The sequence below is a fragment of the Colletes gigas genome, unplaced genomic scaffold, assembly GCF_013123115.1.
Source record: "Colletes gigas isolate AHSC1104 unplaced genomic scaffold, ASM1312311v1 Colletes_gigas_Sc00014, whole genome shotgun sequence".
NCBI lineage: Eukaryota > Metazoa > Arthropoda > Insecta > Hymenoptera > Colletidae > Colletes > Colletes gigas.
In genome coordinates this window covers 3694843-3715518 of record NW_025106643.1, presented here as the reverse complement: position 1 = coordinate 3715518, position 20676 = coordinate 3694843, and the positions used below count along the sequence as shown (strand labels likewise).

General features: G+C 33.8%; 1 protein-coding gene across 1 annotated transcript in view; it reads left to right on the top strand.

Annotated features, from left to right (window-relative positions):
* Positions 1-20265, top strand: part of LOC122399562 — a 91243-nt gene extending 70978 nt beyond the window's left edge. The window contains exons 7-13 of the mRNA XM_043400327.1: positions 2750-2911; positions 4544-4741; positions 5938-6047; positions 10508-10854; positions 11969-12217; positions 12779-13079; positions 20051-20265. Coding sequence (XP_043256262.1) covers positions 2750-2911; positions 4544-4741; positions 5938-6047; positions 10508-10854; positions 11969-12217; positions 12779-13079; positions 20051-20228 — 1545 coding nt within the window. The 3' untranslated portion in view covers positions 20229-20265. The remainder of the gene's footprint in view (positions 1-2749; positions 2912-4543; positions 4742-5937; positions 6048-10507; positions 10855-11968; positions 12218-12778; positions 13080-20050) is intronic.
* The last annotated feature ends 411 nt before the right edge of the window (positions 20266-20676 follow it).

Below are 20676 nucleotides of genomic sequence, written 5' to 3'. Positions count from 1 at the left end.
CTTCAACACAGTATTTGAAGGTAATTGAAAATATTTGTGCCACACTATAAATTGTATTAATCTCATAAAAGAAAAAGGAAAAATTCTGATATTCATAAATAGTAAACAAATATTTTATCTTAGAAAGTGTACTTTTTAAAATAAGGTATTATAGTTATTGACAAAATTTTTCAACACTAAAAAATTCTTCTTATCAAAATAAAGTATTATATTTCTTGAAAATCTTATTATGCCTTTTGACCAAATTTTTCAGCACAGTAAATAATTCTTCAACAAGATAAAGTATTCTATTTGTTGAAAAGATACTTCAACACAGTATTTGAAGGTAATTGAAAATATTTGTGCCACACTATAAAATGTATTAATCTCATAAAAGAAACAGGAAAAATTCTGACATTCATAAATAGTAAACAAATATTTTATCTTAGAAAGTGTACTTTTTAAAATAAGGTATTATAGTTATTGGCAAAATTTTTGAATACAGTAAAAAATTCTTCAACAAAATAAAGTATTATATTGTTTGAAAATCTTATCATATCTTTTGACAAAATTTTTCAACACAGTAAAAACTTATTCAACAAAATAAAGTATCATATTTGTTGAAAAAACTTTTCAACACACTATTTGAAGTCACCTGAAAATTTTTGTGGTAGAATATAAGATAATCTAAGATCTTCTTCTGATATAAGACGTATTAAAAAATCCTCCAGACAAAGCTTCATAAAAAGTGTCATCAACATAGTAAAAAATTCTTCAACCAAATAAAGTATTATATTTGTTGAAAATCGTATCATCCTTCTTGACAAAATTTTTCAGCACAGTAAATATTTCTTCGACAAAATAAAGTATATTATTTGTTGAAACGACTTTTCAACACAGTATTTGAAGCTATCTGAAAATATTTGTGCTAGGATATAAGTTCTTCTTCTGATAGATGACGTATTAAAAAATCCTCGAGACAATGATTCATAAAAAGTGTCTTAGAATCTTATCATACTTTTTGACAAAATTTTTCAACACAGTAAAAAATTCTTCAACAAAATAAAGTCTTATATTTATTGAAAATCTTATCATGCCTTTTGTCAAAATTTTTCAGCAAAAAAAAATAATTCTACAACAAAATAAAGTATTTCATTTGTTGAAAAGACTTTTCAACACACTATTTGATATTACCTGAAAATATTTGTGCTAGAATATATGCTCTTCTTCTAATAGATGACGTATTAAAAAATTCTCGAAACAAAGCTTCATAAAAAATGTCTTGAACACAGTAAAAAATTCTTCAACAAAATAAAGTATTCTATTTGTTGAAAAAACTTTTCAACACACTATTTGAAGTCACCTAAAAATATTTGTGGTAGAATATAAGATAATCTAAGATCTTCTTCTGATATAAGACGTATTAAAAAATCCTCTAGACAAAGCTTCATAAAAAGTGTCATCAACATAGTAAAAAATTCTTCAAACAAATAAAGTATTATATTTGTTGAAAATCTTATCATCCTATTTGACAAAATTTTTCAGCGCAGTAAAAAATTCTTCAACGAAATAAAGTTGAAAAGATTTTTCAACACACTATTTGATATTACCTGAAAATATTTGTGCTAGAATATAAGATCTTCTTCTAATAGATAACGTATTAAAGAATCCTTGAGACAAAACTTCATAAACAGTGTCTTCAACACAGTAAAAAATTCTTCAACAAAATAAAGTTGAAAAGATTTTTCAACACACTATTTGAAGTTACCTGAAAATATTTGTGCTAGAATATAAGCTCTTCTTCTGATAGATAACGTATTAAAAAATCCTCGAGACAAAGCTTCCTAAAAAGTGTCTTCAACCCAATAAAAAATTCTTCAACAAAATGAAGTATTTCATTTGTTGAAAATATTTTTCAACACACTATTTGAAGTTACCTAAAAATATTTGTGCTAGGATATAAGCTCTTCTTCTAATAGAAGACGTATTAAAAAATCCTCTTGGCAAAGCTTGGTAAAACCGATCAAAAATAAAAGCAACCCGGATCGAGTGACCGTCATAAATAATTAAAGTAATCGAATAACGTGGCTCGTTCTGTACACGCTCCCGTGATCCGCGTTCCGGCGTACAGCCGTGTATCTTCCACGTAATTATCAAATCGATTACGGTCGCGCAAAAGTTTATTCGATTAAAAATAGCGCCGGGGAACGCGACGATCAACGTTTCCATCGCGCCGCGCGTAAATATCATCAGCACGGTAAACTTCCAGCCGCGTTATAATTGTTAAATTCTCGCAACGGCAAGTGTAAATTTTCCCCAGCGAAAACCGCCTATTTTTCTCCAGCCCAGCGTCGATCGAACTGGACGTCCACGCATGGAGTCTTGAATTTCAATCACGGATAATCTATCCCGTTTCGCGCCAACTGCATTACGTTCCCTATTTTTCCTTCCCGTTTACCGGCGATTTATTTCCCCAGCGTCGAAATTAGAGACACGGCTTGCACCTACACCGATATCAGTTTCATAAAACACTCGACGTTCGGTAGAAATCATTGTGCTCGGTTTTTACAGTTTGTATCGCAATTCGCTCCGATGCGTCGAATTAAAAAGTGGAACGCATCGGGAGGAATACGGATCCCGGGTCGAAAATCCGCCCGTTGGTTCCAGCGTTTCGCGCACTTGCTCGTGACATGATTATTTTTACCGATCTGTTGCACCGTGTGCAGTTTATTTTTTTCCCGACTGCTTCTTTTCTCTCGTTTTGTTCCAGTACACGGACCTCAGCTACACGACCTACCCAAACCTGGCCAAGACGGTGTTCGCCATTTTCATGGTGCTGGTCCCCATACTGTTGCTGAACATGCTGATCGCTATGATGGGCAACACTTATGCTCACGTCATCGAGCAGAGCGAAAAGGAATGGGTCAAGCAAGTAAATACAATATTAATTGTTATCCTACAAATTTCATATAAAAAAAAAATCCCATGGAAAATTGTTACTTGACTCGAGAATAATAATCGTGAAATCTGAATCAAATTATATGATAAATTATTGTTTTTTTTTTTGTAATTTTGTAACAGCACCGACTGCATGGTCTTTGGCTGATTATTATGTTTGTGAGCGAAACTTTTCTTCTATTTTTAGTAATAATTATGGAAGATGATGAATGGTTTTTGAATTTCATTACCCCTTTTATGATTGATAAGATAATTACAATCACTTTAAGAAATTTTTCATCTTATAATAGCTGTTAATTAGCAATCGATTAACGAAAGAATAGCACAAGTGTAATAGGACAGAATTGGTGGTAAAATGAAAATGTTTTTTTTTAAATTTTGTTATTTAACGTCGCATCAACCACTTTGTGGATTATTAGCGTCTCAGGTAGACCATAGTCTGTTGTATAGTCTTGTCAGTTTGAGATATTGTAGGAGGTTCTTTTGGTTGTGTTGTTATTTATCAGGTTGTTTTTCAAGATGGGTTTTATGCTACATAATTATTCGAGTGTCATAAGCACATTCATATCTTTTATAAAACATGAATATGTCTATAGTAAATGAATAATTGTCCAAAGCAAAGAAAATGAAAATAGAATACAGTTACTTCCACTCGTATTCGTACACTATAATGGTGATTCACTATAGATGCAAGAAAGTTGTTTCTTATGAATTGAGTCTTCGTTTTTGGAACTGGTATAAATTCATTTTTTCATAAATTGAGATATTTAAAGTTTTGTATTTCAATAAATTACAAACAAAATTTGACAATAGTTATGATTTGTTGGAAACACAGCTTCTTGTCCAATCTTGTCCAAAAAATCTTGTCAAATGACCGGTTGAATGATTTATGTTTGTTTGCAGAATACCTGGCGAAATTTGGTATCAAATTCTGGTTAGCTTCCGATGTAAATAGAAAATAAATAGCAAAGATGAAAGGAGTAAAGTTTAGACGCGTGCAGTTCCGAAACTACTAGTGTTTTGTCCATTATTTAACCACCCGTTAGAAGCGGCAAAGCTTCCTCTTTGCAATGCTTTTTGGTTTTTGTCGATCTGATGTTCCGTTTTGGAGATATCGTAATTTACATGAACTCTACTGTTTACTACTCACGCGCGCGGTCATTGACCTCGCGTCGATGTCAACAATGGAAAGTAAACAAACGTTTTGAACCCTCATATCTCCGGATCTAACCACGCGATCGACTCGAAACAAGTCTCATTTTAAAGGAGTTTTCATCCTCTATCCGATGACAATATCAACTCTTATTATTTATGCTGTCTTCTATGTTTATTTTGAAGTCTGCTTTGACTCTATGCGACCCAAGTTTCAGCAATTTCCATTGATTACACGACTGGTAAAACTGGATATGATAAAACTGGATTACAAATTGTATGTTTAATAGAAAATGAATTTAAATTTGTATACAAGTTTCTTTTCACTTAAAGGGTATCACTATAATAGTGTCCCTCGTGGGAGTAACTGCTTAATCTGAGTTTGGGTTCAGAATAATGAAAAAATATTATTGCAGACTGTATGTTCAGAGTTAAAGGGTTTGATGACTTTCAGTGGGCGAAAATCGTGGTCTCCTTGGAGCGCGCGGTATCGCAAAAAGACGCCCAGAACTATTTGCAAGAATACAGTATTAAATTGGGTCCAGGAGACGACCCGAACAACCCAGCGTCCGAACAACGCGGGGTTCTGGTTATTAAAAGTAAATCGAAAACCAAGGCGAAGCAACGCAAGGGCGCCATGGCGAATTGGAAGGTGACGCACTCGTTCCTACGATTCGTTCATTATTATTTAAAAGCACGCGTCATTGATAAATGCACTTTTATAGAAGAAACACAAACAAAATTTTGTCACCGAAGCATTGCAAAAATCCTTTCCAAAATGTCTCGATAAAACTGGTAGCGTTACGATCGTTATACAGGATGTGACATCGGTGGTACAAGCTGATGATTGCCATCTAGATCATTCTAGATCATCATCAGATGATTCTAGATGACAAAACAAATCGAAAATGAAAGTTAAAGGTTTTTCATTTTGGGTTTCGTTGTCGAAAAAATCAATTGTGAATTGATCTCGATAGAAATAGCACCAATGGCGTTAGTGTCAACATGATATACTGTGTTACCTTTGTTTATGGATTTAAAGTAGATTTAATTGAAAATAAGGCATGTAATTTATTTATTAACCCCTTAGCTTACAATGACGTCTCAGTTGGATACTAAATCGTAAGGTAAGGGGTTAAACTAACTTAAGTCATATGTGGCGACGCTTTCCATGCTCGCCACCAGAGGGGTCGCGCTCTCACAAGCGCTCGACCGAATGCAGCGCCACACATACATAAAATTGTTAAAAATTGCCCATTGTGCTACATATATAACTCTCTAATTTAGATATTTATATGAACTAATCGATTCCAATGTATTCTGTATCTGTAATTGTTCAAATGCCAAATAATTCTCACTTTTAATTGAGGAATTCTTACACTCGTTTGTTCTAACATGACTCCATAGGTACAAATCAAGGAGTGTTAAATGTTGGGGGCCATGATTAGTCAAAATTGAAGATACTAACATACTAAGACACCAAATAAAATTATTATAAGTGTTCAGGAAATCATGTCAACATGAACGGAAGTACAAAAAACAATAAAAGCCTGTATCTAAGCCACTAGTTAAATGCTCACGCGCTCCGTGAATATTCGCAGTGGATTTTCTGGACAACGAAACCCCAAATGAAATAATTTTATTCTTCATTTTCAATTTGTTTTTTCACGTAGAATCACCTCCTCTCTTTTTTTTTGCCAATAGTAAAAACACTTAGAATGTTGTTTCCAGGGCTACGAATTTAATTTGTTTTAATTTCGTTGGAGTAGTAGTGGCAGTAGCTTCGTTTGAATTTTCGATTACGTGGGAGTGATCTACTTTTCTGGACCATGTGATTTATACTTACAGCGCGTCGGGAAGGTCACAATAAATGAATTGAGGAAACGTGGCATGACCGGCGAGGAGCTGCGCCGAATAATGTGGGGACGAGCGTCTTTCTCCACACCGGTTAGAGTAAGGTAATATCGTCCACGTTATGATAAAACGTCGATTATGCGAATTAATAGGAAGACAAGCCCCGATAATCGATCCCTCGATTAATCGGACTTGGAGAACCGAAATTGCAACTATGCAACGGAATAACAGCAAACAAAATAACTCTGAAAAATATAAAAGAATAAATGGTAAAGGGTATAGCCGAATAAGGGGGTCAAATGTGCCCTTGAACCAAATGTGACATAAGATGAATCCATCGATAGAGCATCAAGAAAAAACGTTCTGTGCCAAATCTTAACCCGCTATCTTGTTTGGAAGGGTAGTTATTGAGAAAATTCGGATCAACGAATTTCAACCTATTTTCCCTATTTAATCGAGTACAAAAATTATGAAAAAAATCTGGAGCATTGTGGTTATTGAGATACGTGTTTGAGAATTTTGTCCGATTTTTCGATTCCAAATCCTAGGTGTGAAAAATTGAAAACGCAAAAAAACACAGAAAAATACGGATTGCGTATTGAAGATTTCGAGACACTAGATTTCTATAATTACTGTAAATGCGTATTGTCATTGGTTATCTCCCTGAATTTTTTCAGATTTTTTGGTAGGGTGCGCCGTAGTAGCAAAAATCAAAAACCGATTTTTTCGACGTTTTTCGCGAGAAAAAGCATCTTATACTTTGAATTTTTATATTCTCTTTAATAGATAACTATATTGTATGGTTTTAAACATTTCTATGTTGAGCAGAACAGTGTATACAAGAAGAAAATCAAAAATAAGTCACGAAAAAAAAAGCGCTATGCGCGATATATTTATTTGAATTTTTTTTCGAAACTGTGTAGGATTTCGGGGTTATGTCTATTCACCAAAAATAATTGTAATTGACCCCCTTAGCTAGAAATAATTTTTTCAGAACGATTTGAAATTTTTTTTTCGTCGAAAAATTTAGACACCACCACCTGGTTGATTTTTCTTAAAAAATTGTTTTTCATTTTTAATAAATTTGTTTCACGCTCTACAGAAAAAATGTCTAATACTTTTTTATAGGCACCGATGAGCTCTACTTTAGACAAAATTTTCATTGAAATATGTTCACTATTGTAGGAGTTATGGCCGTTTGAAAATTGGACCATTTTTATGGGGTTTTTCTAACTTTACGGGATTAAGGAACAACTTTTTCACTATTGTTATAATGCCTACATATTCTTCACCAAAATACGCGTTATTTGCCGCTTCAAACATTAAAATCCTTCAATACGTTCAGAAGTTATGACATTTCGAAGATTCGCATGAATTGTAGAAAATGTATTAATAATTCTTGAATTTAATTTTCTTATTCTTTCTATAACGAATATTTGAAAGATTTAAATTCCATAAATTTATTGTAAAAAATGTATTAATAATTCTTGAATTTAATTAAGTTTCTTTTTCTTAAATTCTAATAATTTCGATCACCTTTCCTAATTTTAGCAATAGAGTGAACTTTCCAATATTATAAATATTCCACGAGTAAACTAGAAATTATCTCCAAAATTTATTTCCCAATTTCCCGACATCGCTCCTCTTTTCGTATTATTCGTAGTGCAAATGGAACGAGAAATTTTGACTATGTGTTTGTATCTAATATTTGGGAGGCAAATACAAATTTCAAGGTGCAAACAGCATTGATAATTAATTGGATAGCCAACATTCGGATAATCGACGCACCACTGTATGTAAAACAGAGTGATTACGAAAAACGCCATGTACTTCCGTCGTCATCGCTTAATCGGGGAGTATCGACAATATGGTTACTGTCTAATACCGACGACACCAGCTTGTGAAGTTACTACATAGTCGATCTCGAGCTCATGAAACTAGATATTATCTACAGGGTCATGAGACATAATATCGTCGACCCCGGAATCGTATAACCAGAATCCGGTGGCGTTTGGGGTCGTGTAACATGATATCGAACACGTTAGGGTCGTGATTATGATTAGGGGTGCCAGTTTAAAAACATAGACGTTATTCACACCCCTGAACAAAATTTTGATCGCGTCATTTTGCTATCCTCGCGTTTGGGACAAATTATCTACGAAAAGACAAACTTTGGAAAATCTTTTCAAAAGTAAACAACATTTTTATGGTATTTTTGTATCGAGAATTATATCTTTCGCGAAAATATACACAGTTACAAGAGTGAGAATGGAAGTAGATATCGACAGATGTGTGTTTATAGTTGTTGACATATGGAGAAGTATGGTTTCGCGGGAATTTTTTATTTCATTTATTTCGAATTATTTTAAATTCAACTATTCCCCGCTGTATCCGTGACACGAGATAAAATGAAAACAGCGTTTCACCTTTGTGTCTATCATTCATATTCATACGAGGCGACCTAAATTTCGATCCTCATAATAAATCGCGTATTGTTCGAAAATACTATATTCTACAGATGTTTGCTTTCACTTGTAGTATACGCTCGTTCGAATATTCATTCTTCAATTTTCCAAAAATAAAGCAACCCTCATCCATATTAATATATCCGTGTTCTTCGTTTCAAAACTGTTTGAAGCTTTCAAACAGATATTGTTGCACGCTTCACGGTTATCGTTTATTTAATTTAACCGCGAGGCGTTCGTTAAGTCAGCCCGATACAAATTGAAAAGTAAATTTCAAGAAACTGTATTCACTCTAGCTTGAGACATTGGAAAATAATTGACGAATACTGTTTGTGTGTTGGCCACAATATTGCTTTAAATTACCGTTTTTAAAATTCCGTTCAGAATTTCACACGATATTATTTTAACGGTATCTAACTTCTAAAAAAAATTATTTCTAGGTTCTGGAGTCAAATGCAACCATTTTTGGTGAATAGACATACCCCCGAAATCCTGCGTAATTTCGAGACAAAAATTCAGAAAGGTGGACAAATTTTTCGGCGAAAAAAATATTTCAAACCGTTTTGGAAAAATTATTTTCGATTGCGGGGGTCGATAACGATCATTTTTGGTGAATATATATATCACCGAAATCCTGCGCATTTCCGAGAAAAAAATTCAGGAATGTGGACACATTTTTCGGGGAAATTGAAAAGTTTCGAATCATTCTGGAAAAAATATTTTTTGTTGCGGGGGCCAATTACAATCATTTTTGGTGATTAGACACACCCCCGAAATCCTACCCATTTTCTAGAAAAAAATTCGAGAATGGGTGAAATTTCAAGTTATTAAAAAATAAAATTGAAAAATTTCAAAGCGTTCTGGAAAAATTATTTTCGATTACAGGGGTCTATTAAGATCGTTTTTGGTGAATAGACATACCCCAGAAATCCTGCGCATTTTCGAGAAAAAAATTCAGGAAGGTGGACAAATTTTTCGTGGAAATTGAAAAGTTTCGAATCATTCTGGAAAAAATATTATTAGTTGCGGGGGTCAATTACAATCATTTTTGGTGATTAGACACACCCTCGAAATCTTAACCAGTTTCGAGAAAAAAAATTCCTCACCGAAAATACAATGTCTGACCATATATTGGCACGTTTCACTGAAATTTCATGCGTATGTTTAAAACGTCATAACTCCTGAACGGATTGGACGATTTTAATGTTTAAAACGGCAAACAACGCGTATTTTAGTGGGGAATATGTAGAAATTCCAAAAATATTCGAAAAATTGTTCCTTAATCCCGTAAAATGAGAAAAGCCCCATAAAAATGGTCCAATATTCAAACGTCCATAACTTCTACAATAGTGAACATATCTCAATGAAATTGAGTATGGAAGTAGAGCTCATGGATACCTACGAAAAAGTACTAAACAATTTTTCCGTACGGTGTCAACCAAATTTATTAAAAATCAAAAACGAATTTCTTTTCTAGGAAAAATCGATAGGTTGGATAGGTGCCTAAATTTTTCAGGGAAATTAAAAAGTTTGAAATCATAATGGAAAAATTATTTTCGTTTGCGGAGGTCAATTTCAATCATTTTTGGTGAATAGACATACCCCTGAAATCCTGCGCATTTTCGAGAAAAAAATTCAATAGGGACGGAACTTTAAACATTAATAACTTTTGAACGAAGCCTCCATCAACAAAGTAGTATTCTTGATTTTCGTCTTATTTTGGCCTCTAGAATCTCCCACTACAATAAGTGATTCACAATAAATGAGAAAAACTTATTTTTTATAAATTGTATTATTATTTTGAAACTAGTTTTATGTTTAAATAAATTAACAAGAAAATTCAATGTTTTTAAAGGTTTTGTAATTGAACATTGCTTGCCAGTTAATATTTAAAAAAAAACACTGAAGAAAATAATAAAGTAAATAACACGGTGTAATAAATAAATTTGGGGAAAATAAAAATTCATAAAAAACAAATTTCATTTCATTTATAGCGAATCACCGTTATAGCGTAACTGTATTTAAATGGAACATTACGACTATAATCGAAATCGAGTGAAATTTCGAAGATATAACGATCACTGTTATTGTTTGCATAGTAGGAACGTAGACGAACCGGAAATTTCAGCGGTGACCGCTGGTTTCGGGGATGCACTGACTACAGCTCTGGATATGATGGCTTTTACCCATGATCTGGACTTGACCGCAGCCACGGAAGGGATTCCGACCAATATCGATGCGAAACAACAATCGAAATCGAAGACTCCGAATAACGATCAAACGAAACCGACTCCGAGTAATCAAGAGAAAGTGTCGACGACGGTCGAACCACCGGCGAAACTATCGAACGAGATCGCGAACAAGCTACAGAACGACCGAACCGATCTGAATCTGAAGTCGAACGAGACTGCAAGCGTACAGAAAACAAACCTGAAAATCGCGAGCCGTAAGTAAAAAAGTAACAATGGAAACGCAGAGAAGAACCACAATGGGGGATTTAAACATATTTTTATAGCATCGATATATTTAAGCTTCAAGTCGAGTCTTGTGTCGAGATACCATCGACGTATTTAGGATCCTCAAATGATTTCAAACATGTTCAAACATACATACGTCTACAGTATCAATACCTATCAATTATATCGAGTTTAATACCCGTTTAATTAAACTCACCACTCGTAAGTTACGAGAACTATAAAGGATGGTCGACGAACAGTATGAATGCTAAATATATAATTAACTGACTTTTTAATTTGATTTGGTGAATCGCTTAAACTTTAGAAAAAATAAACAATTTATTTCAACACCCTTTCGATTCTTATCGTTATCGAATTTCAAATTATATGAATCTTATAAATTAATAAATTTAAAATAATTTAAACTCGACTTCTGTCTTAAAATCACCCATATTTTCTTTTTGTCCATTTGTAATTAAAAAAATTCATTTATTTGTAATTCATTAAAAAAAAAAAAAAAACAGCTTGTATTAGACGATGTGTCACCGTCGAGAAACATTGTTTTAAACAATTATTATCGTGAGAATCGAGAACGCGAGTCACCTTCTATTTGGCGTATAATTTTACATGGCTAATTACAAATTATTGGTACAGTTAGGAATAATTAACACGACCGCCGCCACTAAACAATTCGAAATCCGCGCGCCACAGACCACGCTACATTTGTAATTATTTTACTTAACGTGGAGCATGCTTTTAATTATGTACAAATAACATGCATTAAATAGGCCAACTGAATGCTCCGAATCTATTGTCACGCGTAATATAACTTCATTTGTTTACTCGAATATAATATAAACAATCATTGAAACGTTCATTTCAATGTTTCAGCTTTTATTTGATAAAAAAAAAATATTTCTTATCGCGTGATTTTTCATAATTTTATATTTTTATTTCTTTATCCAAGCTTCAGAATCAAACCAAAGTGAAATGCGTTACAAGTTTCACAAAGAGAGCTTTTTTAATTCTACTATTGCATAATGCAATCCTCGTTTAAACAGACCTTATAAAAACAATATTTTCAAATATCCATATTTGTCCTAGATTCGACCACGGCCGAGGATTTCCAGGATCCTCTTTTGAATCTTGTGATTGCCTCCGAAAGTACGACTGATCCCGAAACGTTACTGGAAATAGCGCAACGTGCCGTGGCGAGCGTCGAAGCTCCAGCTAGCTCGAAAATAAACCTGGAAATTTTGGAGCAATTCACTATGACCAAGATAACCGCCGACGAGCAACCAATCGTCGCCAAGAAACAATATTTCGTCGAATCCAGCGACAACGATTTTGGCGGTAAAATTCCTTAATTTCGATAAATTTCATTTTAAATTCTTAAATCGATCGACCAAATCAAATTTACTCAAACAAGAATTTTTAGGGTAATTCAAACGTTACACCTTTTTCTTTATAATAGTAATAATTTTTACAGTCTTATAAATGTCATTAAAAATTCAAAGCACGTGATAAAGATAATAATCTTAGGTATCTTACTTTAAGTATTTCTTATATTTTTGCATATTAAATGCATTCTGTAGTTTTCTGAGGATTAAAATTTCCCATAAATGCATAAACATCCGCAGTCTACTAATAACAAATTAAGTTGAGCCACGTAAATGTTCGCAAGATTTCGTTCTTGATTTTGTATCGTTTTCGCTGTAAAAATTTGTTTTGTGATAGAAAATGTTTGGAACGTTAGAGGAGAGACTACGATGGTATTTTTCAACCAAATTAATGTGTCGTCGCGTGAACGGGAGTCACTGAAATTCGATCCGAATGATAAATAGTAAAGACGACCGTAGTTTTTGACGCATACCCTGGTTATCCCCGTTAAGAAAACTGATCGTCTTACCGTAGGGGACAACTTGCTCGGAACCGAGGCACGTCTCCGCAGAATAAGATCAGCGAACAACAGATTTATCACGACGCGGAGGCGTTCACGGCACGGCGACGACGACCTGTCATCTACGTCTTCCACATCCGCCGACGGAAATCCTCGATACCAGCCGTTGCTCAACGATCCCGAAGGGAATCCGTCGAACCGTCAAATTGAAGATCGTGATGCTACGGACGAAACAATTAAATCGCAAGTAAAGCAGAATGGAACGTCGTCTGGGAGCAAGATCCAAAAGCGTCGTCCGAAAACTGCTAAAAACAGGTACGGGACATGTTCGATTAATCCTATTTCGATCGTTTCCATCGTAGACATTTGAGGACCAAAAATAATTCCACTTCTAAACTAATAGTGGAACGGTGGAACTAAATTTCTCGTCGAGTGTCAGAATTGGACTCGGTTCGTTGTATTGTACAGTAATGATTTCTAAAATGGACCCCAGTGATTCGTAAATTGAACCCCAATGATTCGTAAATTGAACCCCAATGATTCGTAAAATGAACCCCAATGATTCGTAAAATGAACGTCAGTGATTCGTAAATTGAACCCCAATGATTCGTAAATTGAACGTTCCTATGTCTCCTAATAACTTGAGGGAGCCTTCGATCCCCGATTCTGGAATATTTTATTAAAAAGATGATCAACATGATACACTGATACGATAATAAGGTGTCCAATCCTAAAAAATGGATCCAAACATTACTATATATGGTTTAGGGGCGTAAAATTCAAGTGTTTTAAGGACCTTATCATTTCCAATTATCTTGCATTACTGTCTCAAGTAACTCCAGGTCTTCCTTGTCCCTAATACAATAATGATTCTTAAAATGAACCTTCTAATTCGTAAATTGAACATTTCTATCCTTCCCAATTGGGGTCCAGTGAAACATAAAACAGTGGCCATTTGAAAACCACAGATTATTAATTCTACAAAGATGTTCTTTAAAATATCTTATTATAATAATTATTAAATAATTAAATAATTTAATACTGTATGATTAATGTGTACCATCAAATGCATTAAGTTTTCACTGAATTAATGTAAATAATTACAGTAAAGTTGTACCGAAAAATGAACTTACCAATCCTGGTTTGATGTTCATTTTACGAATCATTAGTGTCGTTGCATGGCATAGCTATTTGCACCACAGAGTAATGGGATGTAGCCGCGTTGACAAGTGAATCTCGTTAACCAGGATGAAATTTATTCTTGTCGATAGGATTATTGATGGGCAATAAGGTCGGTACAAATAATTTTACACTAATTTCCGTATTTCGAACGATGCAAATAACGTGTCAACTCGAGCTAAACTAGAAATATTCTCACAAAAAACCCCCAATTATTACAAATTAAAAAAAAAATTTCACCACAGTCGACACAGTTTTTGGCTACTTCGGTACCATTTTCCAATTTCTCGATCATTTCAGATTTATTTCTTAATGATAATATAAGTATTGTCTACACTTCAACACAGACAGCACAATTGTTGATGACAAAATTTTTCCTGGTGATTTTGGAACAAAAATGATTAAATTATATTTAAAATTTAGTTTGTCACCAATGGCCCTGAGATCACTTGGGTATCAATTTCTCCTAATTTTGGTCAGTTTGTTCGGGATTTTAACAATCCTAAAAAAGGTTAACAATTTCAGATTTATTTCTTAATGATAACATAAATATTGTTGTACACTTCAACACAGACAGCACAATTGTTGATAACAAAATTTTTCTTGGTGATTTTAGAGCAAAAATGAGCAGACAATTATATTTAAAATTTAGATTGTCACCAATGGCCCTGAGATCACTTGGGTACCAATTTCTCCTAATTTTGGTCAGTTTGTTCGGGATTTGAACAATCCTAAAAAAGTTTAACGATCCTAAAAAACAATCCTAAAAGTAGAATCCACTAAATTGCCGGGCAACACTAACGGTAATATGGTTGATGATGCGCTGAACCCAAAGGACCGTAGAGCTACCGGTTGGCAATCGACCAAAATTAAAGCGATGGCTCTGTCAGACACATACGCAACTAACGGAGGATTAAATGTACATAAATGACGATTGAAGAGCTGGCCAGTGGGTGGACAATGAAATCAGAACTGTTTGTTGGTTGTCAGTTATACTGTTGGTTTTCAAGAGTAGTTCGGAGTTTGCATGGAGTTGTTTAATGAAATTGTAGAGTTATCTTCTATATCTGTACTATTACAGTAAGTTACACTCGTAACAACTTACACGACCTTTCTTTGTACGACTTTTGTTAATTAATTCTAATTTGATAAAAAAGGTAGTTACAGAGAAAACTCGTTTATCGAGGTTTGAGTACAATTCTATCAATCGACTGAATTGCACGATGAATTCTTAAATCTTCAATTCCTGTCTTTATATACCTAAATCAACTTTAATACTAATTTGATAAAAGAAGTAGTTTAATGAGGTTTGAATGGAATTCTATCAAAACATTAGATATTCTTTCGATCAACAAAGTTGCACGATGAATTTTAAAGTGTTCGATTTCCAGGGAAAAGATCCAATTAGTTATAATGCAATACGTGCCACGCAGTTTCTGGTAAAATTCAGTTCTTCTATAATTTATGGAAAGGGAAGCTATTCCGAGAGTTTTCTCAACTCGTCGGTGACTTCTACTTCATCGATTATACAGAGTGATTCCGCGAATCGAAGAAAGGTATAGTTTTCTTTGAAGCGAAAATGGAATAAATTTGACAGATAAAGGTGTTGTATCGTTTAATGACATCCGGTCCTCCTTTGATCGTATTCTTTTATAAACGCGGCCATCTACCCGCAAAATGGGAATTGTAATGTTTCCAATCAAACCGTATAGGTTTTTAAATATAAACCGATTCATACCGCCACTCCACGTATAAAGGAAATAAAGTAATTACGTCGAACATTGAACACTTTGGTAGACATTTCAAACGTTCTAGCGTTCAATGGAAACTGTCGATATTGTATTTCCGATATACCATCCTGTTTTCGCATATTGTTTACATTTCATGACAATTGAATGTACGTTTCAATTAGTAACTGAACTCGATCTCGAGGGGAGTCTGAGATAATTATCAGGCGTAGTGTCTGTTTCAACTTCGAGGACATCTTGCAATCAATTCATGGTACTAACTTGCTGGTTTCGAGACCCGAAATGCCTTGCCAAACATTTGTCTTTTACGATCTATGAGATTTGGTTATTAAACAAATTTATTCGTTATTCGGATATAAAAACCAAATTTCATGATTATATCGTAAAATACAGGAGACCTTAACCCTAATTATTTCTCAAAAAAAATTAATTCTACGCCACGATGAAGGTATTTTTCAAACAATTTTCACGCGATCTTGTAAACATAAAAGAAACGTGTGAACTTTGTGAAAACTTTTTTCAAATATTCTTCAAACGAAGATATTTAACAAAAAAGACACTTAAGGGTTGATTTCACCCTCTAAAAGTAAATTATGGCACGAACGAGAAAAGGTACGTGTCATGATTTACTGTACTTGTGCACAAAGTTTCGTAATTTTTTCAAATTTACGAGTTCCTTTTCCCATCAACACAAATATTTATTATAAATTTTATTCTACACTCTCGACTCATATTTTCGCGAGGAATCACGGAATAATGGATACACCCTGTATAAAATAAACACGATATTCCTGGAACGAAAACAAATGAAACATTTCATCAGTTTTTCTTGAGTTTGAAAATACTCATTTTATGACAGCAATAAAAATACAAAAATAAATGTTTGTTTCCCCGAAAATAGTGACCTGGTCCAATAGTGTGCAATTGTTTAAATTTCACTGCAATCCTGTTCATCAAAATGAACGTGTTCCTGGATATACATGAAAAATTGTGAAAAGAAAAACCGGAAATCATGTTCAGTTTGTCAGTAACTTTTATTTCGAACAAATATTGATTTGTACACGCGCCATTGAGCATTTATGCAATACGTTATACGCGGAAAATTGATGAAAAATCAACAAATATGAACCGCCATCCACGTACGAATCGATATATGCCGCGTAACTTGACCACTCGCGCCGTTTTTTGTTGTTAATCGGCGAATCAATATTTGTTACCGCGAATAGCAACTTTTAATCAATTCTACAACGCAATAACATTAGGTTTTTGGATGCCTCAAGTTATAAAAATCAATTTCTATTTTTCATTCCTGTTATTTAACATTTAAGCAAATATTCACGAATAACGAATAAAAATTTCAGATCGATTCCCAAAGAAACTTTCTTTGATTTTGCACGAAATGTAAACGAAAGTTTGCGAATTATTCTAAAATTTTTATTCGTTATTCGCGAGTAAAATTTGCCCAACTCATACGTTATATTTATCTTCAGATGATCTATAAGACTCTTAATAAACATTTTGAACTTCACATTCTAGTAACTCAAGGGGAAAATTAAATTATCAACATGTTTGTTTCGAAAAAGTGATAATGTTGAGATACAAATAAAATTTGCCCAACTCATACGTTATATCTATCTTCGAATGATCTATAAGACTCTTAATAAACATTTTGAACTTCACATTCTAGTAACTCAAGGGGAAAATTAAATTATCAACATGTTTGTTTCGAAAAAGTGATAATGTTGAGATACAAATAAAATTTGCCCAACTCATACGTTATATCTATCTTCGAATGATCTATAAGACTCTTAATAAACATTTTGAACTTCACATTCTAGTAACTCAAGGGGAAAATTAAATTATCAACATGTTTGTTTCGAAAAAGTGATAATGTTGAGATACAAATAAAATTTGCCCAACTCATACGTTATATCTGTCTTCGAATGATCTATGAGACTCTTGATAAACATTTTGAGAGTCACATTTTAGTGACTCAAGGGGAAAATTAAATTATCAACATGTTTGTTTCGAAAAAGTGATAATGTTGAGATACAAATAAAATTTGCCCAACTCATACGTTATATCTATCTTCGAATGATCTATAAGACTCTTAATAAACATTTTGAACTTCACATTCTAGTAACTCAAGGGGAAAATTAAATTATCAACATGTTTGTTTCGAAAAAGTGATAATGTTGAGATACAAATAAAATTTGCCCAACTCATACGTTATATCTATCTTCGAATGATCTATGAGACTCTTGATAAACATTTTGAACGTCACATTTTAGTGACTCAAGGGGAAAATTAAATTATCAACATGTTTGTTTCGAAAAAGTGATAATGTTAGGATACAAATAAAATTTGCCCAACTCATACGTTATATCTATCTTCGAATGATCTATGAGACTCTTGATAAACATTTTGAGTGTCACATTTTAGTGACTCAAGGGGGAAATTAAATTATCAACATGTTTGTGATAATGTTAGGATACTGTTATGAACATGACAGAAATTGTTCGATAAAAATCGATGGAATGCTGCCTGAGAACCCGTTTATTGCATAATGCGCCCGATTGATCACCGAATAAAGCAATCTCTGTTAAATGAATCGTGGAAATTCCGCAGAATTTCCACATGACGTTTTCATATGGGGATATCTATTCCACGGAGAATGGAAGTCCTTTCTCGAGGATGTGGCATCTAAGCGTACTTGGCTCGCTAGTTGCGTTTTAGGGGAGTCAAAGCAGATGCATACTGCGTCTCGTGAGCTACGAGACAATACTGCACATAGGCCAATGGCTGATATTATTTAGTATAATAGTGACTGGAACACAGTTTCGCCCACCCAAGGAAGACCTTTCATACTCTGTATATTAATAGCCCTATCGTTGTAGTTAATTATCCTTTAACTCGAGAATTAATTAATACAAAAATATTCAAGAAATGGGGCAACCACTAATCAAACGGTCAAGGAAAAATTACACATGCTCCCACCCATAAATATCAACTAAAAGTAATCTTTTGTATCGTTCAATTTTTTCAAATTTATTTCCTGAAATGGAATTCTATATTATTTAATGCATTATTTGGCGCAACGCGTCGTCTTCTAAATAGTTTGCAAGATATTTTAATTATAATATCGTGGATGGTGGCATTGCAAGTACATTATTAAAATATTAAATAAAAATATCTCCTAAACAAATGATTTTTCACCATGATTCAATACTTTTGTATATAAAATTATGATTCCCTGAAATTATTCAACTCTTAGATGATTTTGGTATTATTAACAGTTTTGTTTATGAAAAAGGGCTGAGGTACAACAATGTCGTTAAAGTCTTTTATTATTATCTTGTGTATTTGTTTGATATTATCTATTAGTGCCTCCCACTCATATTCGTGCACTATAATGGTGATTCACATTCAGCATGAGAAACTCTACTTACCGACGCATCGACAGATTTACAGTTTTGTGAATGAGAACCACTATCATGCGCGCGCAGCTGTCCGCAGATCGCCGTTCTACAGGCGGACCTTTAAACATTAATAACTTTTTAACGAAGCCTCGATCAACAAATTGGTATTCTTCATTTTCGTCTTATTTTGGCTTCTAGAATCTCCCTTTAAATTTTCCCCAGATTTGGTATCAAATTTTATACGAATATTAAACATAGGAACTAGAATTCTATAAAAATGTTCATTTTGCTTACTTTTTACGGTCCAACAGCCTAAAGAAAACATGTGAAATTATCAATAACTATTCAGGGAATCTCAATTTTTTTTAAATCTTCTCTACTCGAAATGTCAGATGTGCACTATACAAAATTATAAAATATTATTAACAAATCGATACATAGTCAAATCTGATGTTCCCTTTTCGCAAAAAATTTGTAATTTCAAGGTCGACGGAACGAAATGTTGAAATCATTGTCAGAAACGAATATTCAGGGTCTCGTTGGGGAGATTTTAATATTCACTTCAGGGAATCTTAATTTTTTTTAAATCTTCCTACTCGAAATGTCAAAATTATAAAATATTATTAACAAATCGATACATAGTCAAATCTAACGTTCCCTTTTCGCAAAAAATTTGTAATTTCAAGGTTGACGGATCGAAAGGTTGAAATCATTGTCAGAAACGAGTGTTGAAGGTCTCGGTGCGAGAGATTTTAATATTCACCGGTTTTCTTGAACGAAGGAAGAGAAAAACGAAATGTCTTCGTTCCAGTGAATCGCCAGATCCGAAAATCCGTTTACTTATTCTCGATTGAAATTTATGTTTATGCCCAGTCCCAAGAGCGTCGTCGGATTGACCGTTCGTTTAATAGTTCTTGTTCTGCACGATGCATGCACACAGGGTATCGCCGAAGGAAATCGAGGAGCCTGCACGGAGGAGAAGAGAATCGATCGAGCGGAATAAGGCGGTTTCGCCACCGACGTCGCCCACGGATCCGCTCGAGCCATGGAGCACACGTGACATTAAGGACATGAACACGATATTGGCTTGGGAGGAAAATGTGTCGGACAGTCCTTAACGAAACTTTACGATATTATACGCAGCTCTGGTTGCCTTCCTGACCGATCGTCCGGCAAAAAGGAAGTCGAACCCGTTCTTGCGGAATCTGGAACCCCGAAACGCATCCGAGTAGCTTTAGAAGGCGTTGTCGAGGAATTTGGCAAGAATTAGCCAGGGAAACTGCACTATTTCAACCCCTCAGGTACGACGAATCTTTCGGTCTCAAACGATACCATAAAGCTTCTCATTTAAATTTTTAACGATTTTTTAAACAGTCAAAAATGTTGGAATTTTATTGAAGAATTACAAATAACTATTGTAAATTGTCAGTGATCTTTAAAGGGCTCAAAGATATTAAAAAGATTTCATTTATGAGTGTCGAATAAGTATTATAAATTTTCAGTGATTTTTTAAAGGGCCAAAGATATTGGAAAGTTTTTATTTGCGAATAATAAATAACTATCATA